This window comes from Microcebus murinus, chromosome 20 (assembly GCF_040939455.1).
Source record: "Microcebus murinus isolate Inina chromosome 20, M.murinus_Inina_mat1.0, whole genome shotgun sequence".
In the NCBI taxonomy this organism is placed as follows: Eukaryota; Metazoa; Chordata; class Mammalia; order Primates; family Cheirogaleidae; genus Microcebus; species Microcebus murinus.
Window position 1 is genome coordinate 34,249,736 of NC_134123.1, and position 27,003 is coordinate 34,276,738.

Below are 27,003 nucleotides of genomic sequence, written 5' to 3' on the forward strand. Positions count from 1 at the left end.
ACACATTCGGATTTGAGACTTTTTAATCAGAATGCTCATCCCCGTCCATGTGCTCTTTATGGCCCCAGGGGACACCTCGATGGGACGGGCCCTTTAGAGTGAGCCTCAGGCTCTTGGTAAAAAATGCGTCTTCCTGATTTAAACAGTGGTGCGCTGTTTAGAGCACCAGCCTGCGTGCGTGTGGCCCTGGGGCTTCGTGGCCACCGTCACCATCATTCAGGGACTGCCTCATTTGACACACAGAGTCACGACCAGAGAGGGCATTTAGACGAATCCTGTGAGAGACCAGAAAGGGGACTCTGCCCTCAACTCCCTGCAGGAGCAGCAGAAACTCCCGCAGCGCGGGGTCTGGGAGCTTCTGGACCCGGGCTGCCCGGGGTGCGCTTCTCCACGCCCTCGTCCTGAGGGCGGGCAAAGTACCACTGAGCGCTGCGGCCACACCACTCGCCAGTCTCTCTGGGAAGCAAAGGAAGCTGCAAACGGACTGAAGCTCGGGCAATGGGAATTTTCATTTTATTTGATTAAAGGCCAGTCAGGGAGAGATTAATCGGGAAAACATTTCCTGGGACATCCTCAGGCTGGTCTCTGTACAAAGGCACCACAAGTCAGTCACATCTGGGGGTGGGTCCCTCGAGTCCAGGGTGCCCAGCCCAGGATGAGCGGTAGAGGGGGATGCACCCACAAGTCCACGTGGGGACAGAGCAGGTGACAGGCTGGAGGAGGGGCCAGCTCCAGGCCCTGTGGTCACTGCTCTTCATTCAGGTGACACTAACATTGCTAAAATCTTCAACAGGGTCCCCAGTGCAGGTGTTAACACAACGCTGGGCACAACGCCAGCAGAAGCAGCAGCACTTGGGGTGTTGGAGCTGCAGGGTCCCCGACAGGCCCTGGCTTCCAAAGTGCACCCCTACGTAGGTGCGGCTTTTCTAGAAAGCTGTCCTCCCACCTGCTGAGGGGCTTCCACATCTGACGTGGCCACTTCTGGCCATTAACACTTCCAAGAACTGCCCCTGTATAAACCACGCAAATGCAATAAACGCAGGGACCACTTCAGATGCGTGACCCCACAGACTTGGTTCTGACAGGGCAGCGTGCACAGGGAGGGCGGCGTGCATGGATCAAACGCTGTGTCTGGAGCAGGCCGCTGCGGCAGTCACGTGGCCAGAACGTGGCCTTGGTTCCAAGCTAGAGCGCGTGGTCGGGGCAGGCACAAGTGACAGTTCCTAGTGACCCATGTCGCTAACCCCATTTCACTGACGGATTGAAACTGAGGTTGGGATGAAACGCTTTCGTCCAAAATCCACGTGAGTCAATAGAGAAGTGGGAATGCAATCCTGGATCCCACCCCGGCCTGACCCTCCACCGGCTTCTGGGAGCTCCTTCTCCGCACCGCCCCCAGCCACCTGCCCAGCCCGAACCATCTGCCTCTTCCTGACCCCTCTCGGGGTCGTTTCTGCTGGCTCCATGGGGGGGAGGGGGCAGGCGCGCCCCCCCACAACCTGCTGTACCTGCTCTCGAGAAAAGGACTCTCTGAAGGAGGATCGTGTTTTCCCTGGAAAACCACCGGGGAGCCGAGGATGTGCACGACTCCGCCACTTCACTCTCATGTGCCTGCAGCTGTCCCTCGAAATCTGGGTTATTCTAGTTCATTCTTTGTTTTTTTATTTTGGCAAGACATGCTCAGCTTTCCCATCGCGGTACTGACAGACACGGGGCATGTGTCACACGCCGTATGTCGAGTGCTCGGGGCAGCCGGGCTGGGCGACGGGAGGTGTGCGTTCCGGCAGAAGGCCGCATTTCCAAAGTGCATGCTGCTTCTATTCACAGGTCGCGTCCAGAGCCCCGGAGCTGTGGGGACGTGCGCACAGCCGTGGCCAGTCAGGAGGTGAGGGCCTGAATATTCTTGAGCATCTCGTCGAAGGCCTGTGGGGACGGCGCGTCTGCGTTCCGGAAGGTGGCCTGGACCCGGCTGTACAGGCTGAAGGATTTCAGCTCCAGCCAGACGAAGCCGAAGCGGTCCTCGTCGAAGAGGATGAAGACCCCGGGGGTGCGTTCAGGACTGGTGAAGCCGTGGCCTGCGATGAGGCCGGTGCCATAGAAACTAGAGAGAGACAAGAGGGGGAGCGTGAGGAGGGTGGGCGGGGGGGGGGAGGCGTGAGGGGGGCCGGAGGGAGCCACGAAAGCACAGGAGTGGCCCCAGCTGAGCACGAGCCACGTCAGTATTCTCCAACACCCTTCAGGCCATGAGAGCCACTTCCACTATTCAACAGCCACAAGCTAAGAGCCAGTGGGCCGACGGCACCCGAAGACAGCCTGTGTTTGCAGGGGCCGCTGGGAGGGGGCGGCGCGGGCAGACCTCCTGCTGGAAGCACAGCCCTCGGCATGCAGAGGCCAGGGCTCTGGGCCACTCGGGATAAGCGCTGACTCACCTCGCAGGGGACTGGGATTCTCCTGGTGATCGGCCCACCACTGACCACCCTCTACCAACTCACCCAACTAACACGAGACACCGCCACAGGCCCACCGAGGAATTCTGTCCCAAAGTACACACCTTCTAAGCAGGCCCAACGTGACAAAGACCTTAACTTCTGGCCAGTTATGCCACCATACAAATGATTAAGTTATAATAAAACTTAGCCTGCGGCTGACGTGAATTCCAGAGCCAGGAGTTGCAAATGCTCATGTACGGCCCTGAAGCCAACAGCAGGACGGAGGCAGCTTGCGCCTCTCTTACACAGAACTAAGTGCTCCCACTCGGTGAGCGGCTAAGGGGTGCCCAGGACCCACCCCTGCCACCCTGGCCCCGGGGAAAGAGGAGCAGCGCCCGTGTCGCAGGGGCATCTCAGGTGGAGAAAGAAGTGCCATGGCCCAGGGGCAGGTGGAGCAATGGCCACTACGCACAGAAAACAGGCAACAGGTATCCCCCACGCAGGTGCTGGCCAGGCCCTGCAGACACACAAACCAGGATGGAAGGGACACAGCTCGCCCCTCCCGGGCCACGAGAGCCCCTGACATTCAGCACAGGGCGGACCACCGTCCTGCAGGAGCTCCCCAGCCAGCGGCCACGGCACACGCCGTGAGCAACTGGGAGCTAGCTGTAATACTCTCACAGGGTAACAAAGGCTTTTCTTCCGTGGCCACTCAGAGACTCACATCAGTAGAAATTACACTGGAATGCTCTTTGCATGCCTGTCTCTGTAAACCCAAAACCCAGCCACTGTTATCCTAACTGTGCGCCATGAAGAAAGCCCCACCAAGACTCCTAAACCCCTCAGGGCCCAGCTCTCAGCACTCATTGCTCTCTGAGGTCAAGTGAGACGAGGTGTAAGGACGAAGCGTCACGCAGCCTCGACGCCAGCCCCTTCCACACACCCACACACCGTCTCGCACCAGGTGCGGCCCAGCGTGGCCGAGAGGGGCAGGAGACCCCAGGAGGTGGCGGGAGGAGGCAGGGAGGCTGCGTTCACTAGGGACTGCAGAAGCGCCGGCACTGACGTTATGGGGACACCCGGGCACAGCAGTGCTACCCCTGGGCTCCTGCGGGGGGGGCGGGCAGGGTGGCTTTGTTCTCTGCTCTCTACTGTCATGGCTGTCGGACAGTTTCCGTGTTTCCCTCGACTGTGAAGTCACTTCAGAGCCGGCGGTGCAGGTGCCTGTCAGAGTGACGTGAGGCACCTGGTTGCAGCCTCCTGCCCCAGCAGCTCTGAGGTCCCCAGCTGCAGCCCCGAGGAGGGGGACAGAAGCCCAGAAGCCTCTGTCCCGAGACCCAGCCATGCGGCCAACTGCTCAGGAAGGGACACAGCCTGAGTGGCCAGAGGTCCTACCCTAGTCTGGAAGCTCCCACCACCCGGCCCACCCCGGCGCAGGGCCACCATGTCCTCACCACATCCTGCAGGTACGGGGATAGTCCTCGTTCCTCGAGCTCACACCGGCCGGCAGCACGAATGGCTGCCCCTGCCCAGACTGGGCGGACTGCTCACCCGCGGCCGCCGCGTCCCCAGGCTCCCCGCTGTCCTTGGCAGGCGCCGCGTCCAGCTCCTTGCTGGGCGGCGGTGGCTCCCGGGAGCCCTGATGGCCATGGCCCTCGCCTGCCTCTCGCCCACCTTCCTGCTGCTCCTGGCGCACGCGCTCTCGGACCTCGAGAACGATGCGTGAGAGCTCGTTGAAGTTGCGGAGGTTCTCCACATCGGGCAGCTGGATGCGGTGCCGTAGGTCGATCTCCACCGTCTGCTGCCCGGCGGGGATGTTGGGGTCACCCTGCAGGGCAGGGAGGGGTCAGCGGGGCTCAGGACCAGAACAGCAGCCTCTGTGCAGAGTCCAGGCAGACTCCGCCTGTGGCCAAAGGCCTCGAGCCAGTGTCCTGCTGACTTGGGAACCATCCCATATGATGGAGCCACATGTCAGAGGCCCCCAGACAGTGGCACCTGGAGCAGCGCCAAGAGGGAAGGTACTGGGGAGTCCAAACTCAGGGTAGGGTGGAGGGAATGCGTGGCACTGGTCCCAGGAAGCTCGGGAAGGTGGCTCTGCTCCTCCAGAACACGTTACTACCACCAGCCAGAAAGTCCCCACTATAACTACGTGACGACAGGCCAAGACAGTGTGAATGGTGGCCCAGTGGTGGGAAGTGAGCACCTATTCTTAGCAGCCCCTTCAGACCCAGGACAGGGGCTTCGCTGCTGGGCTCACCGCGGCTACAGCCAGGACAGGTGCGACAGCGACCTGTGAATGCAGGGTCTCCAGGTGGGTGCACCCGGTGTCACCAGGCAGCTCAGCAGCTCCTTTCCCAGGCTGCCCCCCAATAACTCAAGTCCCCACAGAGCTGAGCCCCGCAGGACAGCCTGGGACAGCGCACGGCGCTCACCGTGATCTTGGTGCCCCTGGCGCGCCAGCCGTGGAAGCTGAGCATCACGATCTCCAGGCCGTGGCTGCCGTAGGTGCCCTTGAACAGGCCGGGCTTGATGAGGTCCTCTGGGTGGCTGGGCGGCAGGTAGATGCGGCGGTAGGTCAGGCAGTTGCTGCAGAGGGAGCAGCGGCGTCAGCGCGGGAGGCTGTGTGGAGCGGGCAGGGAGACGGCCCACCCAGCACCCGGGCTGAGCCATGTGGGGTGAGGCAGCTCAGCCAGGGCCTTGGGGTCCCCACAGGTCTCCGAGAGCCCCCTCCCCCGCCAACCCACAGCACAGGGCGCAGGCGCTATCGTCCACTTCCAACAGGGCTCCCAGAGGTGGGCCCCGCCACTGGGGGAAGAGCGACACCCCCACGCAGGGCCCTGTGCAGGACTCAGCAGACAGAAGCCGAGCCAGGCTGGAGGGAGACACCCGGATCAGACGGAGACAGTCGCGGTGCAGAGCGGCTGCGCTTACTCGTACTGGCTGGTGTAGATGAACTTCATCAGGATCAGCTCCTGCATGTGCTCGTGGAAGATGTCCTCCAGCGTGCGCCCCCACTCCTCCCTCAGCCACGTCCGGAATTCCTTCGGGAGAACACACAGGCCGTGAAAATCACCCATCACGCCCACGCACGGCAGGAAGCACCTGCGACGGCGCTGGGTGAGAGAAAGGGGAGCCACGTGTGTGCGCACCCGTCCGCGAACAGCGAAGGTTCTGGGTCCCGGCTTTCCCGGGGTGCCGGGGCCCAGGCTCCTGACACGAAGCACTTGCAATCAGAAAGACACTGTTGGATTTCAGAATCAGTGCACTCACACATGGAAGTCACCTGACGGGAACTTTTATGGATCCCAAAGTATGTATTACCAGAAATACGTGGCGTTAAGGCCTCAACAGCTGAGGAGTTTCCATTTTCTTGGAAAATACGCTGACATTTTTCTCTTATTTAAGAACTTATTGTGAACTGCGGCAGTCACATACATGTTGCACGTGTGACTACATGTAAAATGACAGTATTACAAAAGAGAAAGCATTCCCATTGTTTGTCATCCACACATGTCATCTACATAGGAAAACAGGGAACTCATCGACCTTCACCAGACTCCACGTACACACACCTTGTTTATCTCAGCTCTCCCTGCAGGTATCTGGCTAACGGGGAAACCACCAGAAAATCAGGAACTGGTTGAGAAAGACACACCCAACAAGTGAATATAAGCCACGAGTATCCTGTATTTCACAAGTTCAAGTTCTTTGTAAAACTATTTTGAAACGGCAGTGTGACTGGGTCAGAAAACCACAGCTCACGGCAATGTGAAAACAGTCATGCAAACACAGAGAGCCCAGCACACAGGCTCCCCAGCTGCCCTGCCAGGACCCGGAACCTGGGGCTCAAGGATGGAAAACACAGAAGCCCTGAACACGCACGCTGGGTGCAACTCGCACAGAGAAGCTTCCCGGCAGCCCTTTAGCAATGATGCTCCCGCCAGGGGCAAAGAAGGCTAATTAAGGAAACAACCATTTCCATGTGGTTCATTCCGAGGGGTGACAGAGACCAAAAGCTCGCACTCACGTACTCACACCCACGCGATGACAGCATGTCAGACGCATTTTCTGCCTGCCAACGTCAGGCAGCACCACGGGAAACAGCCATGCTGCATGCTGGCGATTTCACACCCTTCGACCTCGAGTGTCTGTCTTTGCCCATTGGGGGAGGCCAGGTCGGCCACCGCGGAGACTAAAGGGCAGGCTCACTGCCCCCCGCAGGCCCACTCACCTCCTGCCTCCCGCCAGACATCCTGTGGTGGTCCGTCTGGTTGCACTTGGTGGAGAACTCGTCCTTCTTCACAATCTTGCATGTTCACAACAGAAGGAAAAAGGACATTGCAATTGAGAAACACAGTCACAGCATGATGGGGTGGCCACGACCACCCGTCCCTCACCTACATCCACCAAACCCACCCACAGATGCCCAAGATGCCACCAAAACGGGCCGTCCAGAGGGAGTGCAGAACCACCCCTCCCAGAGCAGGCGGTGGTGGCCACGTGTCCCAGAGGGGCGCCTGCGACTTCCCAGTGGGACTCGGAAGCGGCGCAGGGCCCATGTCTCGTATGGTGTGCGGAGTAACACGGTGCTCCTTGGGGCGCCTTCCGCCAGGCCCCATGGGAGCAGAGTACTTTGTTCCAAGCCGATACTCTTGCAAAGAGGAGAAAAGACACAGAGGAACGGCAGCTGGAAGAACCAGTGGTTCTGACCCAACACGGATGGACGGGGCGTCCCAAGTGAGCCTGAGGAGTCCCGTCCCACCAAACAGCGCCAGCAACGCACAGCGGGCCAGGGCGGAACCTCCCTCCCCTTCCCCAGACTATGCCACCTGTCCGCAGCACAGCTGGCTGGCACCCGCACGGACACCAGCACGCTGTATCTGAGGGAGGCCCCGGCCCCCACGCACCTGGATGTGGCCATTGTGGGGCCCCTTGTGGCCGTACATGCACTCCACCGTGGCAGACTTCCTCTCCATCAGGTGGATTCTGAAGAGGGGCTTGAATCTCATCGGGTCGTCCACATGCGGGTCGTGGGGGGGCAGGTACATCCAGCCAATGATGAACAGGCCATCCACCTGCAGCGGGTGTGGGCAGGGGGCCAGGTGCAGGCTCAGGCAGGCGGAGCGACAGTGGCCCCGCGTGCCCCATCTCCTGTCCGGCAGTGGCAGGCAGCGTACACCCCACCTCTGAGGGGCTGGTCGGGGTGTCAACGAAACAGCCAGACCGAACCTAAGCAAGCACCGCAGCGCTGGCTCCCAGCTCCACAGCCGGGAGGGAGCGAGCCAGACGATGCGAGCCCCCAGCCAGGGCGCTGAGCTAACAGAGAGAGCATAGGTGCTACTCTCAGCAGGGAAGAGGCTCCGGAGACGAGACAAACGCAGCGCGAGGGCCCTGTTTGCCTGATCTGAACAAGCCGAAGTTAAGAGGCAGCCTGGGAAGCTGAAATTCAGGCTGGACGCCAGGGAACATCGAGAGTCAACGCCACTTTAATCAGGTGTGACAGTGACCTGCCAGACAGGTGAGGAAACACCTTCCTCTGAGAATGCCATCCTGGAACAGGAAGGGATGAACTGCCACGGGCCTGGATCTGCTTTAAAATGCTCTAAAACAAGAGCTCAGGGAGGGACAGGTGCCGGGAGTGAGGCGCCTGCAAGAACAGGAGCCAGGAGGTGACACCTGCAGGTGTGCGTCCCGCCATCCTGTCCCCGGGTCCCCTGGGTGTCGAGGGAGAGCACATGCAAGCAGGGGCAGCCCCGACACCAGCCCGCACGGCGCCTGACCAGAGCCACCCCCTTCTCGGAGAGCTGCACCCGCTGCCCCGGCCCCGGCACCCGAGGAGAGGATGTGATCTCTGTGGCCGATGAGTCTGAGACGAGAGGGAGCTGGTGTCACTCTTCCCGTCTCCTTAATTATCCCGCTTTCCAGAGGCTGCTTTTTTGGTCTTTGTTTTTTGCTTTAACTCTATTAGTCACTGCCAGTAAGAAAAACAATTATCGCCCTCCCGACTAAAAGAAAAGAAAGAAATCCGCCCACGCTGACAGCGCCTGGCTTGTCTCTGGAGGGAACATTCTAAAAGCAAGGCTCATCCCAGTGACCTCAAACCGACATGCGTGTGTGTCTCAGCGGGTGCTTCCGCCAAGTTACAAAGAAGGAGCAGCGTTTGTCCCCACCGAGCCCTGCCTGGTGAGCAACATGCAGAGTGACCGGTCACCCGGCGGCCTGTGGACACCAGGCCCCGGAACCTGCACAGAGCTGTCCGTGCAGGGCCACGGCGAGGGCACACACACCTGCTGCGGTTAAACGGCGCACACAGGACTGGACTCGGCTCCGTGCCCAGAGTGCACAAAAGAAGGGGTCAAAATCTAAACGCCGGCACCCAGCAAGGGCAGCTCACTTCGTTTTTACTGTGGCATCAGCTACAGTGACACCGCAGGGTCTAACCACATACGCCTGGGGGGCTCCAGCCTTCTGTTCAAGGGAACAAGAAAGGGCCAGAAACAGGGGTTCACGCCTCAGTCCAGGCACTTTAGGAAGCTGAGGGAGGAGGACCCCTGGAGCCAGGAGTTCGACTGCACCACTGCACTCCAGATAGGGAGACAGGGCAAGACCCTGTCGCTAAAAAACAAAGACAGAAAGTGAGCCCGTAGGCTATGGGGACACCTGCACCACAGGGGGACAACTGCACCACAGGGGGGACATACCTGCACCACGGGGGACCTCACTCCACACGCAACACCTGCCAACACCCAGAAGTATCAGAACACCTAACTGTTTAAATGGGCCAAAAAACGAGCAACTTTTTAAAATAAATAGGCAAGTGACTGAGAAGCACATACAAAGTGAAACTATAGAAAGACTTCTGCTTCTAGTTCCGACCAAGGAGCGGCGGTCACACCGACCCTCCTGCTAAGACCCTCGACAAAGCTGAACCCACTGAAGGTTTCTAAATGCTGCTTGAAGACATCAGGGAACCACCAGCCCAGAGATGGGGCCCCAGATCCTGAAGAGAAGGGACGGGAGCGGCCCGGCCTCCACCCCTCCCCAAGGCCGCCGCCCGCTGTGGCCAGGCAGAGAGGGCTGCAGAGGTGCGTGCGGAGGTCAGGTACTGACTGTGAGGGCGGAGCTGGACACACAAAGCAGGCTCGTGCCCCTGGTCCCAGAGCGCTTAGCTCCTCCCCACCGGGCGCCGCCTGCGGGGCCCTCACTCACCACCACGTTCAGGAGTCCCCCGTAGGGCCCGATGTCCGGCTGCCACAGTCCCAGAATGTGTCTGTACCGGTGAAGCACTACGGGAGAGAGGAGTCCTCGAGTTAGGCCTGTGCTGCTGCAAACCAGGGACGGCACGGGACGGGGAGGCGTCCTGGAGAGGCCACCCACAGGCTTGCGCGAGAGCCTTGAACAAACATGCACCGGACCTCGCCTACAGGTGTCCAAAGATTTCTAAGATGACACTGTCTTTGGGAAGCCTGAATGGAGTGAGTTTCCTATAAGTGATGAGCTTCCTGTCATGGGGACTCAACAAGGCTGGGAAAGCCCTCTGAGGATGACAGAAGACGCGCACAGCGGGTGGAGCGCCTTCCTCATGCCAGGAGACCAGGTCCTCACGGGCATGTGAAGCGATCAGACCTTTGCAATTATGGTAACTAATGATCAGATCCTGTCCTTACCCTCAGGAGGCCTGAGACTGGACTTCTCCGTCACGTGCCAAGCCAGCCAGCCCAGGCCCCCTCGCCTCCAGAGCAGCTGCAGTTCATGGGGCCTGGGCCACTGTGCCGGTGCCTGCCTTCCCCGCCCACCTGTCACCTCTCTCCGTGGCTCCCAGCTGGCCCTTCATCGTCTGGCTGCACGGCCTTCCTGCCTGTCCACACCGCCTGCTGCTCCTCTCAGCCCCCTAACGGGGATCACACCGACCCCTCTGCAGCCCCCACAGTCGCTTCTGCATTCACAAGCCCGTCCCCACCTTGCACAAGCCACCCCCTGCCCACTAAATGCCTGCTGAAGCCTGCCTCACCCACTCCAGCACTGTCAGCTCACACCGTTCAAGAAGCCTCACACGTCAAGGAAGGGACACCAGCGTGAACACCAGGAGGAGGTGACGCTTGGTGACTCCCCTATCTGGGTCTGGGTTCTCTCTGCTGGATGCAACAGCTGATCTGGGGGTGGTCCCAGGAAGGAGGTAGCAGAGCTAAGAGACCGGGCAGGAGGAGGAGCCAACAGAAAAGATGATTTGCAGACACCTGCCCATTGCTGTCACTCAAGGGCAGAGGTGGGTGATCCAGGCTGTGACTGCCCAGCAAGTGCCAGCCACCAAGCCCTGCACCGGCTTCCAGAGCCTCCAACAGAGGGGCAGAAAGTGCTGGGTCCCGTCAGACATGGGGCTGCCCATGAGGGGAGGCTGAGCTCCCCCAGGACGCCACCAGGACAGCAGGCAGGAGCGAGGTGGGCAGAGGAGCACCCCTGGGCACCTGAGGGGCTGCTGGAGCACGCCTGGAGGCCAGAGCGCAGCCCCGATCTCCAGCAGAACTGAGAGGCGGGTAACGAGAGAACACACAAAGCCACATCGGTAACTCAGAGGGAGAAAACAACAGACCCCAGTCATAACAGCAATAAGCAAATTAAACCAACTAACATTTTTTAAGACATCAATAAAGACAGAGACACGCCATGTTCTTCCATGGGAAGAACATACTGTGAAGTCAGAAGTTTCCCCCAACTGATTATAAATAATGTGATTCCAACTAAAAACCCAAAGGTTTTTGAAAATAATTTAACAAAATGATTCCAGAGTTTATGTGGAAGAACAGGTGTTGATAGCCAATACTACATTTCAAAAAGTTCCCCCAAAGATGCTCATGCCGCTGGCCTGGGACCACACTCTGAGGACCACAGATCCGGCCCAATAGGAGAGCCTGGAAAACACTACAATAATCTTTTGGGGTGGACACATTCCTGTAATTCCAGGCGTTAAAAGCACTAACAGGAAACACTCCGTCCCGGCCCTGCCAGCTAACTCCGACTGGCAACAGGAAGGAACACAGAACGGCGAAGCATGAAGCTGGCACACTGGCGAAACCAAGCGCAGAGGATGGATCTCGCAGTCCCTCCGCATGGCCCCCAGCACGGGACTCAGCGCGCCGCCCCGCACGGCAGGGAAGGCGCGGGGGCACCTTTCTGTCTTCATCCTTCCCGACCACCTCCTCCCTCCTCTCCGTCCCGAGGTGTCCCCAGCTCCTCGTGGCAGGCTGGGGCTGCACAGGCAGCCTTCCCAGCAGGCTGCTCTGTGCGGCAAGTGCCTGAGTCACCTGAGGGTCAAAAGTGGCCCTCCATCGCCTTACCAGGTGGGGGTGACGCTGCCCCCAATCCCCTGTACCTGCTCAGAGCAACCTGGAACACCACCCTCAAGACGCCCTCTGCCTACACACGGTCATTTTCAAGTTCAAAGTGCAGCGTGACCGTCTCCATCAATGTGCACACGAGTGCATGTGTCAGACACGTCACGAGGACAAGGCACTCCTCCATAGCGCTCCCAGCACCCTTCAGATGCAAACCGTCCAGAGTACCAGGCAGCAACACACAGCCAGGAGAAAAAACGAGCAGGAAAGACACCCTGGAAGAAGCCAATCTGAGGTCACAAAACTACTCGGCAGAGCTGGGGTCCTCGGCCTTGCCGGGCTGACCTGCTGCTGCGCAGACAGCCTTGCGTCCAGGGAGTGGGCTCGATCCCTCACGTCCAGCCCCCGGCGTCCTCCCTGGCCCAAAAGCACGGGGTCCACAGGAAAACACAACCAGGGAACAACACCGTCTCACAGCTCGAGGGTGACGGAAACTCAAACAGCATGAGGTCCCTAAACACTCATCAGCCAGACCTCCGAAAGGTCACAGTGACAACACAGAGCGAAGTTTGAGGTGCCCTCCATTAAACACTCTAAGAACACGCGAATACTGGAAACACAAACACACGATGGCTTTCAAACTGGTTGTTGAATTGGGTTTCTTTTTTCACGTACAAAGAACCTTTTTCCTGGTAATCAAGCAGGTTGTGGAGCTAACAGACCACTGATTGTTTAAACGTGTCCCCAGAGAAATGCAACTGATGTTACAACTGATGCTTTTCACTATATTTTCTGGATTTTCCAGGTTTTCCACAACGACTATTTTTATCACCACATTGAAACCGTAGGGGGGACAGGAGCACACGCATGTGACAGTCTGGAGCCACATGCCCACGCAGGCACTGAGGGCCACCACTCATGGGGCTTAGAGTCCAGATGCTCCCAAAGTCCCCCCAGCAGCAGCTGGGGTCTACCCCTTGGAAGCTGGGAAAAGCTCCCGGAGAACAACCATGGGGGCTCCCTGGGTCCCGGAGGCCCAGCCTGCCCCAGGCTTGTCAGAGTTCACCCTAGCTCCACAGTGTACGCTCCGGAGGAACCCTGGGATGGAGGGATGACGTCACTGAGTGACTGTCCACTTGTACTGAAAAGCCCAGGCCAGGCGGTTCCGGTCAGCACAGCAGGATCGATTGTTCTCATCAGTTCTCGCTACATCAGCCGTTCTCTCCCACGGGGCTGGAGAAGGCACCGGCATCGACTGCTAGGCGGGAAGAGCAGGTCGTCTACGACAAAATGTTCTAGACAGCTATTTCCAGAAGGTTTGGGAAAGGACAGCACTGGTGTCTCCAAACATGCCCACCCCTCCCCAGCAGTCTCAGTCTCAGCCCCTCCCCACCCCAGGATGCTATTCACGCAGACCCTGATGTGTCTGTTGCCCTCGACCTCCACCCAGCTAGACAGGTCACCTCCGCACCTGTTCACACACAAGGCAGGTGTGTTAGTCGCTGTGCAGGGAGCTCAGACACCACCCAAAGCAGGCTGAACACACCAGGCATCGCTGCATTAACCTCAGGACTGTCCCCTAGGTAACACGGGCTCCAGTCATCAAACTGCAGCTGTCTGCCCAGGGTCCAACAGAATGCTGGGAAAACTTCTGTGAACTGCCCTTGTTCTTTCTGCTCCTGGCAGGACTTGTCAGAAATTGGGTATTTATAAAACTCAGAACTGTGTGGCTCGCAGCGGGCCACGCTAAGACCAGGGCACTCTGACAGGCTGAAGGGACCGCAGGGCGGTGGGGACAGTGGGGGCTCCACAGCCTCCAACAGCCCCTGCACGGCCGTCAGTGCGGGCAGGCGTTTCCAGTCTCTTTCTTCCCAGCTGAAATTCGCCGTCCCCGTCTCCACCAGCCTCTCTGAGCTAACGCAGCGAACACAACGTTAATGTCCTGTGACTGTGGCTTAGAAAACTTTCCAGATGAAAGAGGGACTGGTTCTAAAGAATGAACTGGTGCTACCTGTGTTTGTCCACTGTGAGTATATGCTTTTCTAAAATCATGTATGCTATTAAAATGTGATTAACTAATAAAGCCTAGAAGTCAACTACTTACATCTCATCTGAGAAAAGTTTTAAAGCTTCTACTGTTCTCTCCTTGCTGCCTCTGCATGACTTTTTGCAGTTGCTTCCTCCATAATCAACCAACGTTAAAATGTGCACCACACAGTGATCTCGATCAGTGCTGCCCCAAACCCAGAAGCTGCTGGAGAAACCCGACCCCCACACAGCTTCCCTGGGGCCTGCACTCTGCTGTGACCTCTGTCGTGGCCAGACCACAGAGCAACACCACGGCCAGGTGAAAAGACAGCAAAAGCCAGGAGGTCAGCTTGCTCTGGGGCCCCAGCAGTCCGGTCTGTGCTCAGACCCTCTTCATGCGGGTTCTAGGCGTGCTCGCTGCCGCAAAAGCGAAAGCCAGTGGGAGGTACATACGGCAGGTGTACACATCTCTGTACTCCATGTGCTCGTAATCGGGGAGGATTTTCATAAAACGTCCTGACTTCACGCGCGGGTTTATACCTGAATAGACACAGCAGGGAAAGGGCTAAGGATGGCTCCTTTTTCAAGACTGTTTTTTTTTTGTTTTTGTTTTGTTTTTGTGATACAGTCTCGCTCTGTCACCCTGTCTGGAGTACAGTGGCATCATCGTAACTAACTGCAACTCCAAACTCCTGAGCTCAAGCCATCCTCCTGCCTCAGCCTCCCGAGTAGCTGGGATCACAGTGTGCACCACCAACGCCCGGCTAATTTTTATATTTTCAGTAGAGATGGGGTCTCACTCTCACTCAGACTAGTCTCGAACTCCTGAGCTCAACTGATCCTCCCACCTCAGCCTCAAACTTCTGATTAAGTGATCCTCCCGCCTTGGTCTCCCAGAGTGCTAGGATTACAGGTGTGAGCCACCTGTATTTTTATTTTTAATTTTTGTTTTGGAGACAGGGTCTCGCTCTATCACCTGTGTCCCCACCGTGTGTTACTTCTGGTGCTTACAGCTCTTAGAAATCTGGCTGGGCGCGGTGGCTCATACCTGTAATCCTAGCACTCTGGGAGGCAGAGGCGGGTGGATTGCTTGAGGTCAGGAGTTTGAAACCAGCCTTAGCAAGAGCGAGACCCCGTCTCTACTATAAATAGAAAGAAATCAATTGGCCAACTAACATATATATATATATATAAAATTAGCCAGGCATGGTGGCACATGCCTATAGTCCCTGCTACTCGGGAGGCTGAGGCAGGAAGATTGCTTGAGCCCAGGAGTCTGAGGTTGCTGTGAGCTAGGCTGACGCCACGGCACTCATTCTAGCCTGGGCAACAAAGCAAGACTCTGTCTCAAAAAAAAAAAAAATCTGTTCCACACTGCTTTGAGACAATATGGGCCAAATGGCTTAACAAACTGAAAGAGCTGTCAGGAGAGGAAAACGTGCCGTGTGAGACACTCATGGAAACCACTGACCATCCGAAACAGCCAACAGTTTCATCCACAGAGCGAGAGATGGAAACATTCCCGGCACTGAAGGAAGGCCGGCTGGGGAGGCAGTGTGGGGCTGAGGAAGGACACTGAGTACTCCGTGAATGTTGCCCATGACTTCAGAAAGCAAAGGATCCGGGGAAAAAACAAATAGGGTGTTGGAGGCTCAACCTGCTCATGGAAAACTGAGGGGAAGGTGGAGCTTCGGTGGGGCAGGGGCAGCCTCTCTATGACTGAAGGCCAGAGGGAGGAGGTCACCCAGGAAGCGTCTGCTCACGTCTCGCAGGGCTGGAGGCCCAGGCCCAGGCCCAGAGCGGCAGGCAGCGCCAGGGGCACCAGAGCTGTTTCCTGTGCAGCCCCCCTTTCTCAGATCCAGGGGTCCAGGATGCCTAGCAAGAGACACTGCACCCACGATGCACGGAAAAGCGAATGACGCAGGGCCCCAATCCTGGTGCTGTTCCCACCAGTGCCATATTTAAAACGTAGATTGCGAGTGTGAGTTAGTGTCTGAGAAAACAGAACCATGGGCCAAACTGTTTTCATCATTCGTCCGCTTCTGGTACAAAGTGAACAAGGACGATAACAGATTTACTCACGCTTGGCATAGACATCCCGGCAGGACACGCCCGTGATCTCCAGTTTCCGCAAGTTTTCACAAACACCATACTCTGTAACAAGAAACAGTTGCTGAAATGTAAAACCTAGAAATCGGAAAGCAACAGGGGTGGACAGGCTGCTGAGGCCGCAAGCACACGTGGCCTTGGCCCTGCTCCCGAGTGTGCGTCTCTCACCATGGGGACCCCACTGGTCTTCCCCGGTCAGGCAACGCTCTCATTCGCCAATGTTGCCATTATTTTTTGTCAGCATCACCCTTGATGAAATAATAGTCTGCACTATTCTGATGAGCTCCAGAGCTTAACCACACAAACCAAAATCAGACAATCCTTGGTTTATGAATAAGGTGTGGCTGTCGGGACACAGTGCCATGTCCCCATGGAAACGTGATCACCACTGGTGCTAGGGCCCAGACGGCCACAAAGGCCTATTCAACCCCACGTGCCTCACCATGCCGCCGATTCTGTTCCACTCAGCTGCAAGGCCGGTTGTCGAGAACCATGTGAGTCATAGGGAGGAGGTGGACATTCGTCCTTCTGCACTGGCTGCCCCGGGCCAGGGCTCAGTGAAGGGTTCCCTGGCACCTTCCACTCCCCCTGTTCACACCCCACTGCCAGCGCCCTCCTGCCCCTCCTCCCTGACCCCTCCCCCCCAGCTCCACTATTCAGTCACCATCCGCATGTCCCAACCCACACCCTGCCGGCTCCTCCGGCTCAGGTCTCACCCGCCTTTGAAAGGACAGCCCCGGCTGAGCTGACCTCCCTACCACAGAACTGCTGTCAGTCCCAGCATCCTCCCACGTGCCAGCACCAGGCCAGGCCTGCCAGGCATCGCTGTGCCGCGTCCCGCCAGCAGGCCTGTGAGAGTCGCCATGTCATCTGACTCAACACCGAGGAGACAGGCTCGGCAAGGGGATATGACTCCCACAAAGGAACGAGAGCTTAGAGTGAGTCGGGAGTCTGTCCTCACTGCAAACCAGCCCAGGGAAGTGCAGGGGCCACTCCCAAACCACCCCGGCACCTGCTGCTTGCGATGGCAGAGCGAATGATACCAGCTCACTCCAGTTTGTCTGACTGTCTGTGGATGTGACATTTGCCTCCCAGGTGGGACCAAGGACTGGGAAGAATCTCTTGAGCGAAAATTTGTCAACAATGGAATACGTTGGTTTGGGAGAGGTCTCCGGCTCTCCAAGGCGCTCGCCTGGGACGGCAGGAACACACAGAAAGAAAGTCTGCTGCTGCTTCTGTGAGTCTGCGGAGGTCACAGGATGCTCAGACCCCACGGGGAGGCTCCGCAAGGCCCCCTCTTGGGGGAGCCGGGACAAAGTGCGCAGTGTGAGCTACAAGTGACTGCAGCATAAACGTCTTCACTTCTCACCGTGAATGAAAGGATTGGACTCAATCCTCTCTAAATTCCCTTTCCAAACTCTCAGCAGTCTCCAGCTCTAACTGGAGGAGAGAGAAGAGTCATCAGCAAACAGTCGCCACCGGCAAGGGGGAGTGGGAGCACACATGAGCAACTCCACAAACCGAAACACGCTGCCTGCCACTCTGAAGCAAGGAGGAAACAATGCCAGCAGGTACCATGAGCCACCAGCAGTCTGAGAGCCTGCAGCGCCCAGGTCCTTGCAGACCACCCACCCTCGTCAACCAGCAGCGGGCCCCATCCCCCGAGGTCTCCAAACGTGTCGGACCGGCTGAGAGGAGCCTCGCTCACTGTCAGACCGTGTCCGGCATCTCCTGTGCGTACTGCTGGATGCCGGCCACGACCCAGGGTCTCCTCCTGAGCCACCCAGTCGGCTGTCACTATTTTGTCTGGCTCGCCACAAACACACCTTTCCTTCTCTCGCACAAAGGATGCAATTCAAACTTGTTACTTCGTAGCAAAGGCTGGCGCTTCAGTGTGTCTTCCGTGTGGCTTTCAAAGGACGGTTCCTGGGTTCCAGCACGCCACTGGCGCACAGGACACTGCCTCACCGGTGCAGTCTGCATGCCAGCAGTGGTCCTCTCACACCGCACAGTTTTGTGACATGTACAAGTGCTGCAGGCGACATGCTCCGGTCCTCAGTGCCAAGAGTCAGGTAATAGGGCAGAGACCAGAAAACACACCCGCGGTGCCCTGTTCGTGCTGCCTGAAGTCAAAAGCCAGCCCTTGGCAAGGCATCCATATTGTCGTAGGCAGCTTCTCTTTGCTCAGATTGCTGAAGGCTGGTGACCTGGCTCTGTGCATTTTCACTGAGTCCAGCGCTCACTCTAACCTGACGGCACGAGGCACTGCCTTCCAGCAACTGCACAGACATCTGACTGATTCCAGGGTTTCTGCCTGGGATGACAGCATCGTCAGAGCCCCAGGCCAGCACAGATCTCTGTATCCAGTGCCAACAATGGTACTGATAATACCAAGTAGGTGATGAACTGGATGCTCAATAAAGCATCCACAAAACCGACATTAAAAACCAGAAGAAAAGCAAAACTATGGTGTAGTATTGACAAATATGACAATCCTCAGTGGGTCTTCCTGATGTTCCCAAAAGGACATAACAAACACACCAGAGTAAAATGTCACTCTGATCCAACTGTTCCTGCAAGAAATGTTTATTTTCCACATGCTGAAAAAAATCTTTTCTTAAATAGTGGCTCAGAACAATTCCACATCCTCTTACTGTTCTATCAACCTTCTCACAACAAGCCAACAAAGGAAACTGCCCTTAAAATAGCTTTAAGGCCAGTGTACTTTCCAGCAACCACGTACCCTTCCTTCCAGAAAAACCAGCAAGTGCTAACCCCCATCCTTCTGTACCAATCTCACCCAAGATGACATAAAGATAGCACGCCAACCTACGCTGCTTTTTAAGTAACGGATTTAGTGTTGTAGGCTGTCAATGCAAAAAGTTTCCCTGCTAATCTATTTCCTTTCCCTCTATTGAAATGGATTAGGAAATTCTTTTTGGAAAGTGTACTCCAAAGATGGCAACAAAGTAACAAAAGTTGGAAAGAAGAAAAAAAGTGAGTGAGCTGGAAGAAATATATAAAATTAAATGGTCACACTGTGGAAATTAGTATGGCAGTTCCTCAAAAAAGTAAACTTAGAATTACCATATGACATAGCAACTCTACTTCTGGGTATACACCCAAAAGAATGAAGGCAGGAAACAGACATTTTCCCACCCTTGCTCACTCACCGCAGCCCCAGGGGGAAAGGTTACACCAGTGTCGTCTCCCACCCAATGGAATCCTATTCAATCTTGAAAAGCTAGGACTCCTGATGAGAGACGAACCCTATGACGTTATGCTGCATGAAATGAGCCCGTCACAAAAGGACAGACAGTGTAGAATTCCACTTCCACGCAGTCCCTGAGGAGGCAGATTCAGAGACAGAAAGTAGACTGGTGGGGCCAGGGGCTGGGGAGGGAAGGGGAGGGTGGGAACAGGGCGCTGTCATTTAATGGTACAGGGTCTTGGTCTGAGGATGGATGGTGGGGATGGCCACACAACAGTATGAGCAGTACGAGCGTACTTAGTGCCCCTGAACTGTACACTCAAACATGGGTAAAATGGCTAACTTTATGTTTATTTTTACCACAATAAAAAATTAAATTGCCACTTCACATATTCCAACCAGAAAATTTCCGAAAAGCCATTTAAGAAATGTTTTTGCCAAGAGGGAAAGAACGGTCCAGTGAGCTGGCCTGAGCCCAGTTACCACTGAAGCTGTGTGCTCTGGCGACTCCCTTGCCAGGGGCCACCACTCTCTGGACTCTGACTTCCTGTCCCACAGAGCTCACTGCTGAGTGACAGGGGCTACCAGGGCGCAAACCTGAACACACACAGCCCTGCTGTCTAGTCTCTCTCCCACCGCGATGGCCTGCAGTGCCCCCTCTGTCGCCCCCTCTCCCTCTGCCCTCCGCTCCAGGGAGCCAGCTGCTTCGGAGGCTCCTCCCTGGAGCAGAGGGTGCAGGGAACCAGGTGCACCCTCCACAGCACTGCGATGCTACCCATGCCTCGCGTGGGGGCAGGTGGCGATGAGACACAGGGTCATGAACCAGTGCCCTGTCTGAATGCTGGGGACCACAATCAGAGGGAACTCATCGTCACACTCCCAAAAGCGCCTCAGGGGAAAGGCACTGTCGCCAGGACGCCATGAGAGGCGAGCTGGTGGGTGCACGAGACAAGCTTGGAAAGAGACCTCTGCCCCAGCCCCAGGGGACTCCAACGCCAGGGGCTGGGCTCAGCAGGGGAGAGCGGAGCCGGCAAAGGCGACTGGATGTGCAGGTGGAGAACTCGAGCAGGCGGCACGCACTCCCACATCAGCGGCGGCGCCTCAGGGTGGACACCGAAGCTGGCAGGACCCTGTGGCTCTGGAGCAGGAGGGGTCAAGGACACGCGCCGAAGGAAGGTGTGCTGCCCGCTTTAAAAGTCAGTATTGATTGGAAAGACTGCATTTGTGTCTGCACTAAATTAGGGGATGATTATAACCCTTGAGGAAATACGGCCGAAACTCTTTTGCTTCTGAGGCTAGAGGAAGTTAAGGCACAGGGAACAAGCTGGGGAAATGCCAGGCCACGAGGCAACCCTCCGACCACCGGCAGGGACCTCAGACCTGTGCTGGGCCTCCCCCACACTCACTGCAACTCAGCCATTACTGTGACTGCATGAAACTCTGTTTTTAAATAATGCAGTAGGTCTGGAAAACACCCCTGCAGCCAGCCCCCTGAGGATGGGAAGAATGTAAAAACCAAAACCTGGACCCAATCCCTACATGTCTCCACCAAACACAGGGACCACCTGGGATGCTAAACAGGATGGCTGAAACTGCCGCACCAGGGGGACTTAATTCTCAACGAGTCTGATCCCTGCCGAGACAGTCTCCGGGCAGCAGAACCTGGAGAAGCCTGGAGAAGCCCGGCTCTCACAGCCAGCGGACCTGCAGCGCCATCCTACCCCCATGGCCGGCTGCCACCCCGGCCCAGGGAGCCGCCTCCCACCAAGGCCCGTCTGTCATCCCCAGACACCCTCTTTCCTGCAGGGCACGGACGCCCTCTGTGACGCCGCACACCACTCATCTGTTAGTGTGACTCTGGATCATCTCACCCCAGCCTTGCCTACAATTTCAGACATTTCCTCTTCCTCCACTGACACCAGTCCCGCTACCTCCCTCTGCTCCCTCTCCCCAGGGTGGCCAGGGAAGGCATCTCTGTCCCAGGATGCTGACTCACAAACCCCAGCCATCTCCAGAGAGGGGAGGGAAGGCAGGGAAGGGACTTGTGTTTAGACAGGACACTTATTCCTCTACAAACTCCCAAGATGCCCTTGTGTTTACAAGCCCTTTCCAGTCAGAGGGCCAAACCCCAGGTCCCGGGATACATCAAGTTACAAACACCCAGAAATGGTAGGAACAGCAATGCCAGGACTTCCAGCAACCAACTAATTCCCTTGGCTAAGTCACTAGGGTCTGTCCAGCTATGGGGGGCGGGGGGTGGGGGGACGACCTTGACTCCATTTCTCAGCACCAGATTCACTTTCTAGCTTACTTCTTTAGCATTAAAAATATGTCTTAAAGAACAGAAATTGCATTTTCTTCTGCATGCAAAAACAAAATTGAATATTGGTTTTTAATTTCCCATTTTCATTGTAAATAAAGATCAGACATTATAGCTGCTTTTGGAATTGGGCTTACACTCCAATAAACCCACTGGAAGTTGAAAATATCCTATGTTGAAAATGCAAAGCTGAAAATATCCTAAGTTGAAAATGCACTGAGCCTGGGCATGGTGGCTCACACCTATATTCCCAGCACTGGGGGAAAAGGATCACTTGAGTCCAGGAGTTCGAGACCAGCCTGGGCAACACAGCAAAACACCAACTCTACAAAAAAATTTAAAATTAGCCAGGTATGGTGGCATGTCCCTGTACTGCTAGTTACCAGGGAGGCTAAGGCAGAAGGACACCTTGATCCCAGGAGTTCAAGGTTACAGTGAGCTATGTATGATTGCACTACTGCACTCCAGCCTGAGTGAGACCCCATCTCTAAAAAAAGGAAATAGAAAAATTGGCCAGGTGTTGTGGTACATGTAATCCCAGCTACTCAGGAGGCTGAAGCAAGAGGGTTGCTTGAGCCCAGGAGTCTGAGGCTGCTGTGAGCTGCGACTACACCACTCACTGCACTCTGCCCAGGGTGACACAGCAAGACTCTTGTCTCAAAAAAAAAAAAAGAAAAAGAAAAAGAAACTTACCTTAGCCTACAAACTAGGCAAAATCATCTAACACAAAGCCTATTTAGTAATAAAGTTACGTATCTGACATAATTTACTGAGTAACATACTGAAAATCATAAACAGAATGGTACTTGAAGTATGGTTTCCACTGAATATGGCCTGCTTTTGTACCAACATAAAGCTGAAAAATCCTAAGTTCAACACTTGTATAGGAAAAGGGTATTTCTAGTTATGATGAAATTTAAACCCATTTTAGACTAAAAAATAATCAAAATATTGTACAAATATTATTCCATGAGACTTTAAAACATTTACCATCAAGGGAAGAAACAGGCAAGTTATAAATTATAAATTCCCTGGCAGATCTGAAGCTAAGTAACACTCAATCCTCCTGCCTCATTCCCTGGGGGGGGGGGGGGATATGAGTGCTTCCTCTTTTTAAATCTATCTTTTGTTATTATTTGAATATTTTGATTTAGAATTAGGGTTTGAATTTTCCAAACTCATCAGCCTTATTAGGCAGACGTCATGAAGTATTTCATAAGTGAACAGCGTCAAGGGGCTAGCATTTCAAAACTCACCCACTGAACAGTAAAGCATTAACCAAGAAAAGTCCAGCCAGGGGCAAAGGCAAACACAGCAGTTGGCTTCTGCCCCTGGCACTCAGAACCCGGCTTATTTATAGCCTTTCATGCAGGGCCTGCAGGAGGCCAGCAGCCAAGGGGGTGATGCATGGCCAGGCCCTGAGGCTGGGTGGGTTTGGTTTTGTTCTCCAGCACATGGGAAACCACCTCTGTTGGTTACATGCTCGCTCCAGTACTGGGAGCACGAGTTGGCTTCTCAGCGGAACCTTCCTTCACCTGCCCAGAGAAACACCACCGGCTCCAGGCTGCCCCAGTTCAGCCTGAGTCACTCCACTTTCCAACACGGAGGGGTAAGGCCAAAGCCGTGTAAAAATAACTGGTCTACTACTGCTAACAGGACACTGCAAATGTTGAGTTGCTCACTCACCAAGAATTATAAATAACTACTTCATTTTAAGCTTCCAGTGTCTCCTGCCCCTGCCCCTAAATCACCCTATCGCTTTGCAAAGAGCTCTTCACCGTGCATACCTTGACTGCCCTGAGACAGTCCAGGCGGAGTTCTCTGAAACAGTCAACACAGGCGGGGGAGCTCCTTCTTTCCCACTCCCATTTTTGTGGCTTGTTCTCTGTTTTGGGAAATCCAATCATTAAAATATAGGAAGCAAACACGTAAACAATGAGTGATAAACCCACAGATTAGTCTCACTCACCCTCCCGAGACACTAAGAAACGGAGCCATCTCTATGCCCCGCCAGGAAACACAGGCTAGGATATCCACCTCCCAGCAGCCGGGGACCAGCCTGGTTTTCACTTAAATCAACTTGACTTAAGTGGCCTCACTAGCATCCACCACAACCAAATGTCAAGTTCAGGAGAGATGAGCTTTCGGGTCTCAGACAAATAAGATCAGAGCTGTCTCATACAAGACTATCCCTGAACATATTTCCAAGCACAGTTAGACTAACAAAAGGAGACACCTGTAAAACCACCTCAGGGGATTGCCCTGCATGGGGTGGAGCTGGAGCTGCCAGAGGGAGCTACTTAGGCTCCAAGGACCCAGCTGCCACCCTCAGTGACCTTGGGCTGACAACTTATCACATAAACACTTTTAAAATCTGTAACTTGGGCCGGTAGCTCATGCCTGTAATCCTAGCTCTCTGGGAGGCCAAGGCGGGCAGATTGCTCGAGGTCAGGAGTTCAAAACCAGCCTGAGCAAGAGCGAGACCCTGTCTCAACTAATATATGTAGAAAAAAATTAGCCGGGCATGGTGGCACATGCCTGTAGTCCCAGCTACTTGGGAGGCTGAGGCAGGAGGATTGCTTGAGCCCAGGAGTTTGAGGTTGCTGTGAGCGAGGCTGACGCCACGGTACTCATTCTAGCCTGTGCAACAAAACGAGACTCTGTCTCAAAAAAATAAATAAATAAAATAAAATCTGTAACTTGGATTAAAGTTGGAAATTTCACAGAAGTCACTATAAATGGAATTAGAGAGCAAATGACTATAAATGAGAAAACGTTTTACAATATATTAAACAAATCTATCCAGATGATAGAAATAAACCCACAAATCAAAGAAAAATAGGAAAAAAAAAAAAGGCAAAGATGAAACCAGTGCAAATAAGAGGAATCTAAGTAGCCAATAAATTTATGTGTAGAGACAGGGTCTTGCTATGTTGCTCAGGCTGGTCTCAAACTCCTGGCCTCAAGTGATCCTCCCACCTCGGGTTTCCAAAGTGCTGGGGTTACAGGCATGAGCCACCTCATACCACCTCAATAAATACATATGTATATAAGGTGTTTTGTTTTTTTGTTTTTTTACAGACAGGGTCTTGCTCTTTCATCCAGGCTGGAGTATTTACTGCATCCTCAAACTCCATCCTCCTGCCTCAGCCTCCCGAGTAGCTGGGCCTACAGGGATGCACCTCGAGGTTCAGCTAATTTTTCTATTTTTAGTAGAGATGGGGTCTGGCTCTGGTTTCAAAAGCCTGACCTCAAGTGATCCTCCCGTCTCAACCTTCCAGAGTGCTACAATTACAGGCGTGAGCCACCCACCGCACCCAGCTGGCAGCTGTATTTCCAAAAGCAGAAGGCTGGGAATCACCTGAGCACCGTCAAGAGGGGCTGGATGAATAGGTGATGACGCTGGCCTGCCACTCAGCTGTAACAAAACAGACAGTCTCTATAGCTGATGTGGCACGTTCTACTAGAGATACCAAGAATAAACACAGCTAGGGACATAACAGCATGCTCACAACAACACTACCTTTGGGGAAAGTGTGGGAGATAACCAGATATTTGCATTTATTTACACATGCATAAAAACCTCTGGTAGCCCAACTAAGAGAAAAGTAACAGTGGTCCTGTGGTGGGGGTGAGCAGACAGCCAGGCAGAAGGGGTTGAGAGGAAGGAGAATTCACTATATACCTTTTATTTATTTCATTTTAATTGTTTGTGTCTATCCTGGGACAGCTGTGCCCAACTGCAGCGGGAAAGGCAGGACTGAGTAGTCCTCCTATGTCAGCTCCCATCTTCTTTCTACATCTTCATCAGGACTTTGCATATTTCTGTTAAGAATTTATCCTGAGCTGCAATTCCAGTTACATTTACTCTGTGTCCCCCCCCCTTTTTTTTTGAGACACGGTGTCTCTCTGTTGCTGGGGCTATTGTGCAGTGACATCATCATAGCTCACTGTAACCTCGAACTCCTGAGCTAAAGCGATCCTCCTGCCTCAGCCTCCCCAGTAGCTGGGACTACAGGTGTATGCCACACACCTAATTTTTTTGTATTTTTTGTAGAGATGGGGGTCTCCCTCCCTTGCTCAGGCTGGTCTCCAACTCCTGACCTCAGGCAATCCTCCTGCCTTGGCCTTCCAGAATGCTAGGATTACAAGTGCTAGTTCCAGAGTGCTAGGCCTTCCAGAGTGCTTGGCCCTGATTTCATTTGGGTAAAAACGTGTGCATGACTCTACATATATATATGGACAGAAATTTTTCTAAAATTTTAAGGGCGGGTTTATCTTTGATTGCTGGGGTCTCTGATGAGCTTTTATTTTTCACTAAGTACAGGGAGTCCTGTGCAGAATCAGATGAGTTTTACTCTCTTCCTTGCTGTTGTGTTATTTGGATGTTTTCTCAACAAAGTATGAGCGCTGACTGACCATCAGCAATCTGCCAACATTTAAGCACAGAGAGCCCTGAACTCTGGACTGATTAAACCTCTCCTGCAACAGGTGTGAAACTGCCCCCCAGAGAACGACCCAACCTGGCAAGGGCGGGAATCACCCCCTACACCTCTACCCTCGTCTGCACAGACCCGCCTGTCACCGGGGACGCCCGCTGGGACCCCTGCCTCGACTGACTCCAGCTCCTCCTTCTCGCCCATCACGGCCTGCGCCCAGCCAGGGGCAAGGGAGGAGCCGGCAGACTCCAGCTGGTGTCCCGCCCGGACCTCCAGGGGTCCCAGCCTGGGCCCCCCCGCGGGGGCACCCCTCAACCCGTCCGGACCCCCAACGTGGGCAGCACTAAGGCTGCTCCCTACCCCCACCCGGGAACATCTCCTCTCTGCACCCGGGCCCCGCGCCCGTGGCAGGTCCCCCAACCCTGGGGTCACCTCCGCCCCCACCCAGGTCTAAGCACCCAACCCGATCAGGACCGCTCCTCCTCCAGCGCCCCCTCCTCCTCCGGGGCCCAGGCCACTCCCCTGCCCCTGCCAGCATCCCCGCCCCCTCCCAGGTTCGAGACCCCGCCGCCCCAGGACCCCCGCCCCCGCCCAGGCCCGACCCCGCCGCGCGCGCACTCACCCTCCCGGCAGCGCCGCCTCCAGATGGTGTCGGTGTGCAGGATGCGCCGGAACTTGGTGCAGACCTGGGCCAGGCTGGGCAGGTCGGTGCCGGGCAGCGAGGCGAAGATCTCCACCAGCAGCTCGGGCGGCAGCTCCAGCAGCGAGCAGCGCGGGGGCGGCGCGGGGCCCGCGCACGGGCCGTCCCCCAGCCCGGCCAGTGTCGCCGCGCCCGCCTCGATGCGCTCCTCCTCGGGGTCCGTGTCGGGCTCGCTGTCGGCCGCCGCCGTCTCGGCCGGACCCCGGCGCTGCTGGCGCCGCCGACACCCGCGCGACGGGCCCACGCCGCAGAGGCGAGCGCACACCGCCATGCCGGCACTGACGGCCGGACGCCGCGCTCTGCGCACGCGCGCCAGGCCACGCCCCGCGCAGGCCACGCCCCCGCCGGAAGGGCGCGCGCGGCCGAGACGCAGAGCCGACCCCGTCCCACCCGAGGGCCTGGCCCCGCCCCTCCGTGAAGCCCCGCCCCCGAGAA

General features: G+C 55.7%; 1 protein-coding gene across 3 annotated transcripts; it reads right to left on the reverse strand.

The window, feature by feature from the left end:
• Positions 1–26,868, reverse strand: FBXO31 (F-box protein 31). Of its 3 annotated transcripts, none has more exons than XM_012735720.3 (10): positions 26,491–26,868; positions 15,872–15,943; positions 14,243–14,329; positions 9,639–9,715; positions 7,337–7,504; positions 6,661–6,735; positions 5,361–5,470; positions 4,862–5,015; positions 3,884–4,257; positions 1–2,101 (listed from the first exon to the last, which is right to left on the reverse strand). In XM_012735720.3, the coding sequence occupies exons 1-10, from the start codon at positions 26,837–26,839 to the stop codon at positions 1,879–1,881; spliced, it is 1,689 nt and encodes a 562-aa protein (XP_012591174.2). In that variant the 5' UTR covers positions 26,840–26,868; the 3' UTR covers positions 1–1,878. The 3 variants fall into 3 exon arrangements, with proteins under 3 accessions (XP_012591174.2, XP_075851963.1, XP_075851962.1); XM_075995848.1 differs by lacking the exon at positions 26,491–26,868 and adding an exon at positions 22,686–22,704; XM_075995847.1 differs by lacking the exon at positions 14,243–14,329.
• Positions 26,869–27,003: the final 135 nt, after the last annotated feature.

Bases quoted from the DNA above. Each gene is read 5' to 3' on its own strand.
- FBXO31 (XM_012735720.3), bottom strand. From the start codon at position 26,839: ATGGCGGTGTGCGCTCGCCTCTGCGGCGTGGGCCCGTCGCGCGGGTGT. The intron at 15,944-26,490 runs GTGAGTGCGCGC...TTCTTGTTACAG, and splicing joins GAGGCGGCGCTGCCGGGAGG to AGTATGGTGTTTGTGAAAAC. The intron at 9,716-14,242 runs GTATGTACCTCC...TCTCTCCCGTAG, and splicing joins CAGAGATGTGTACACCTGCC to TGCTTCACCGGTACAGACAC.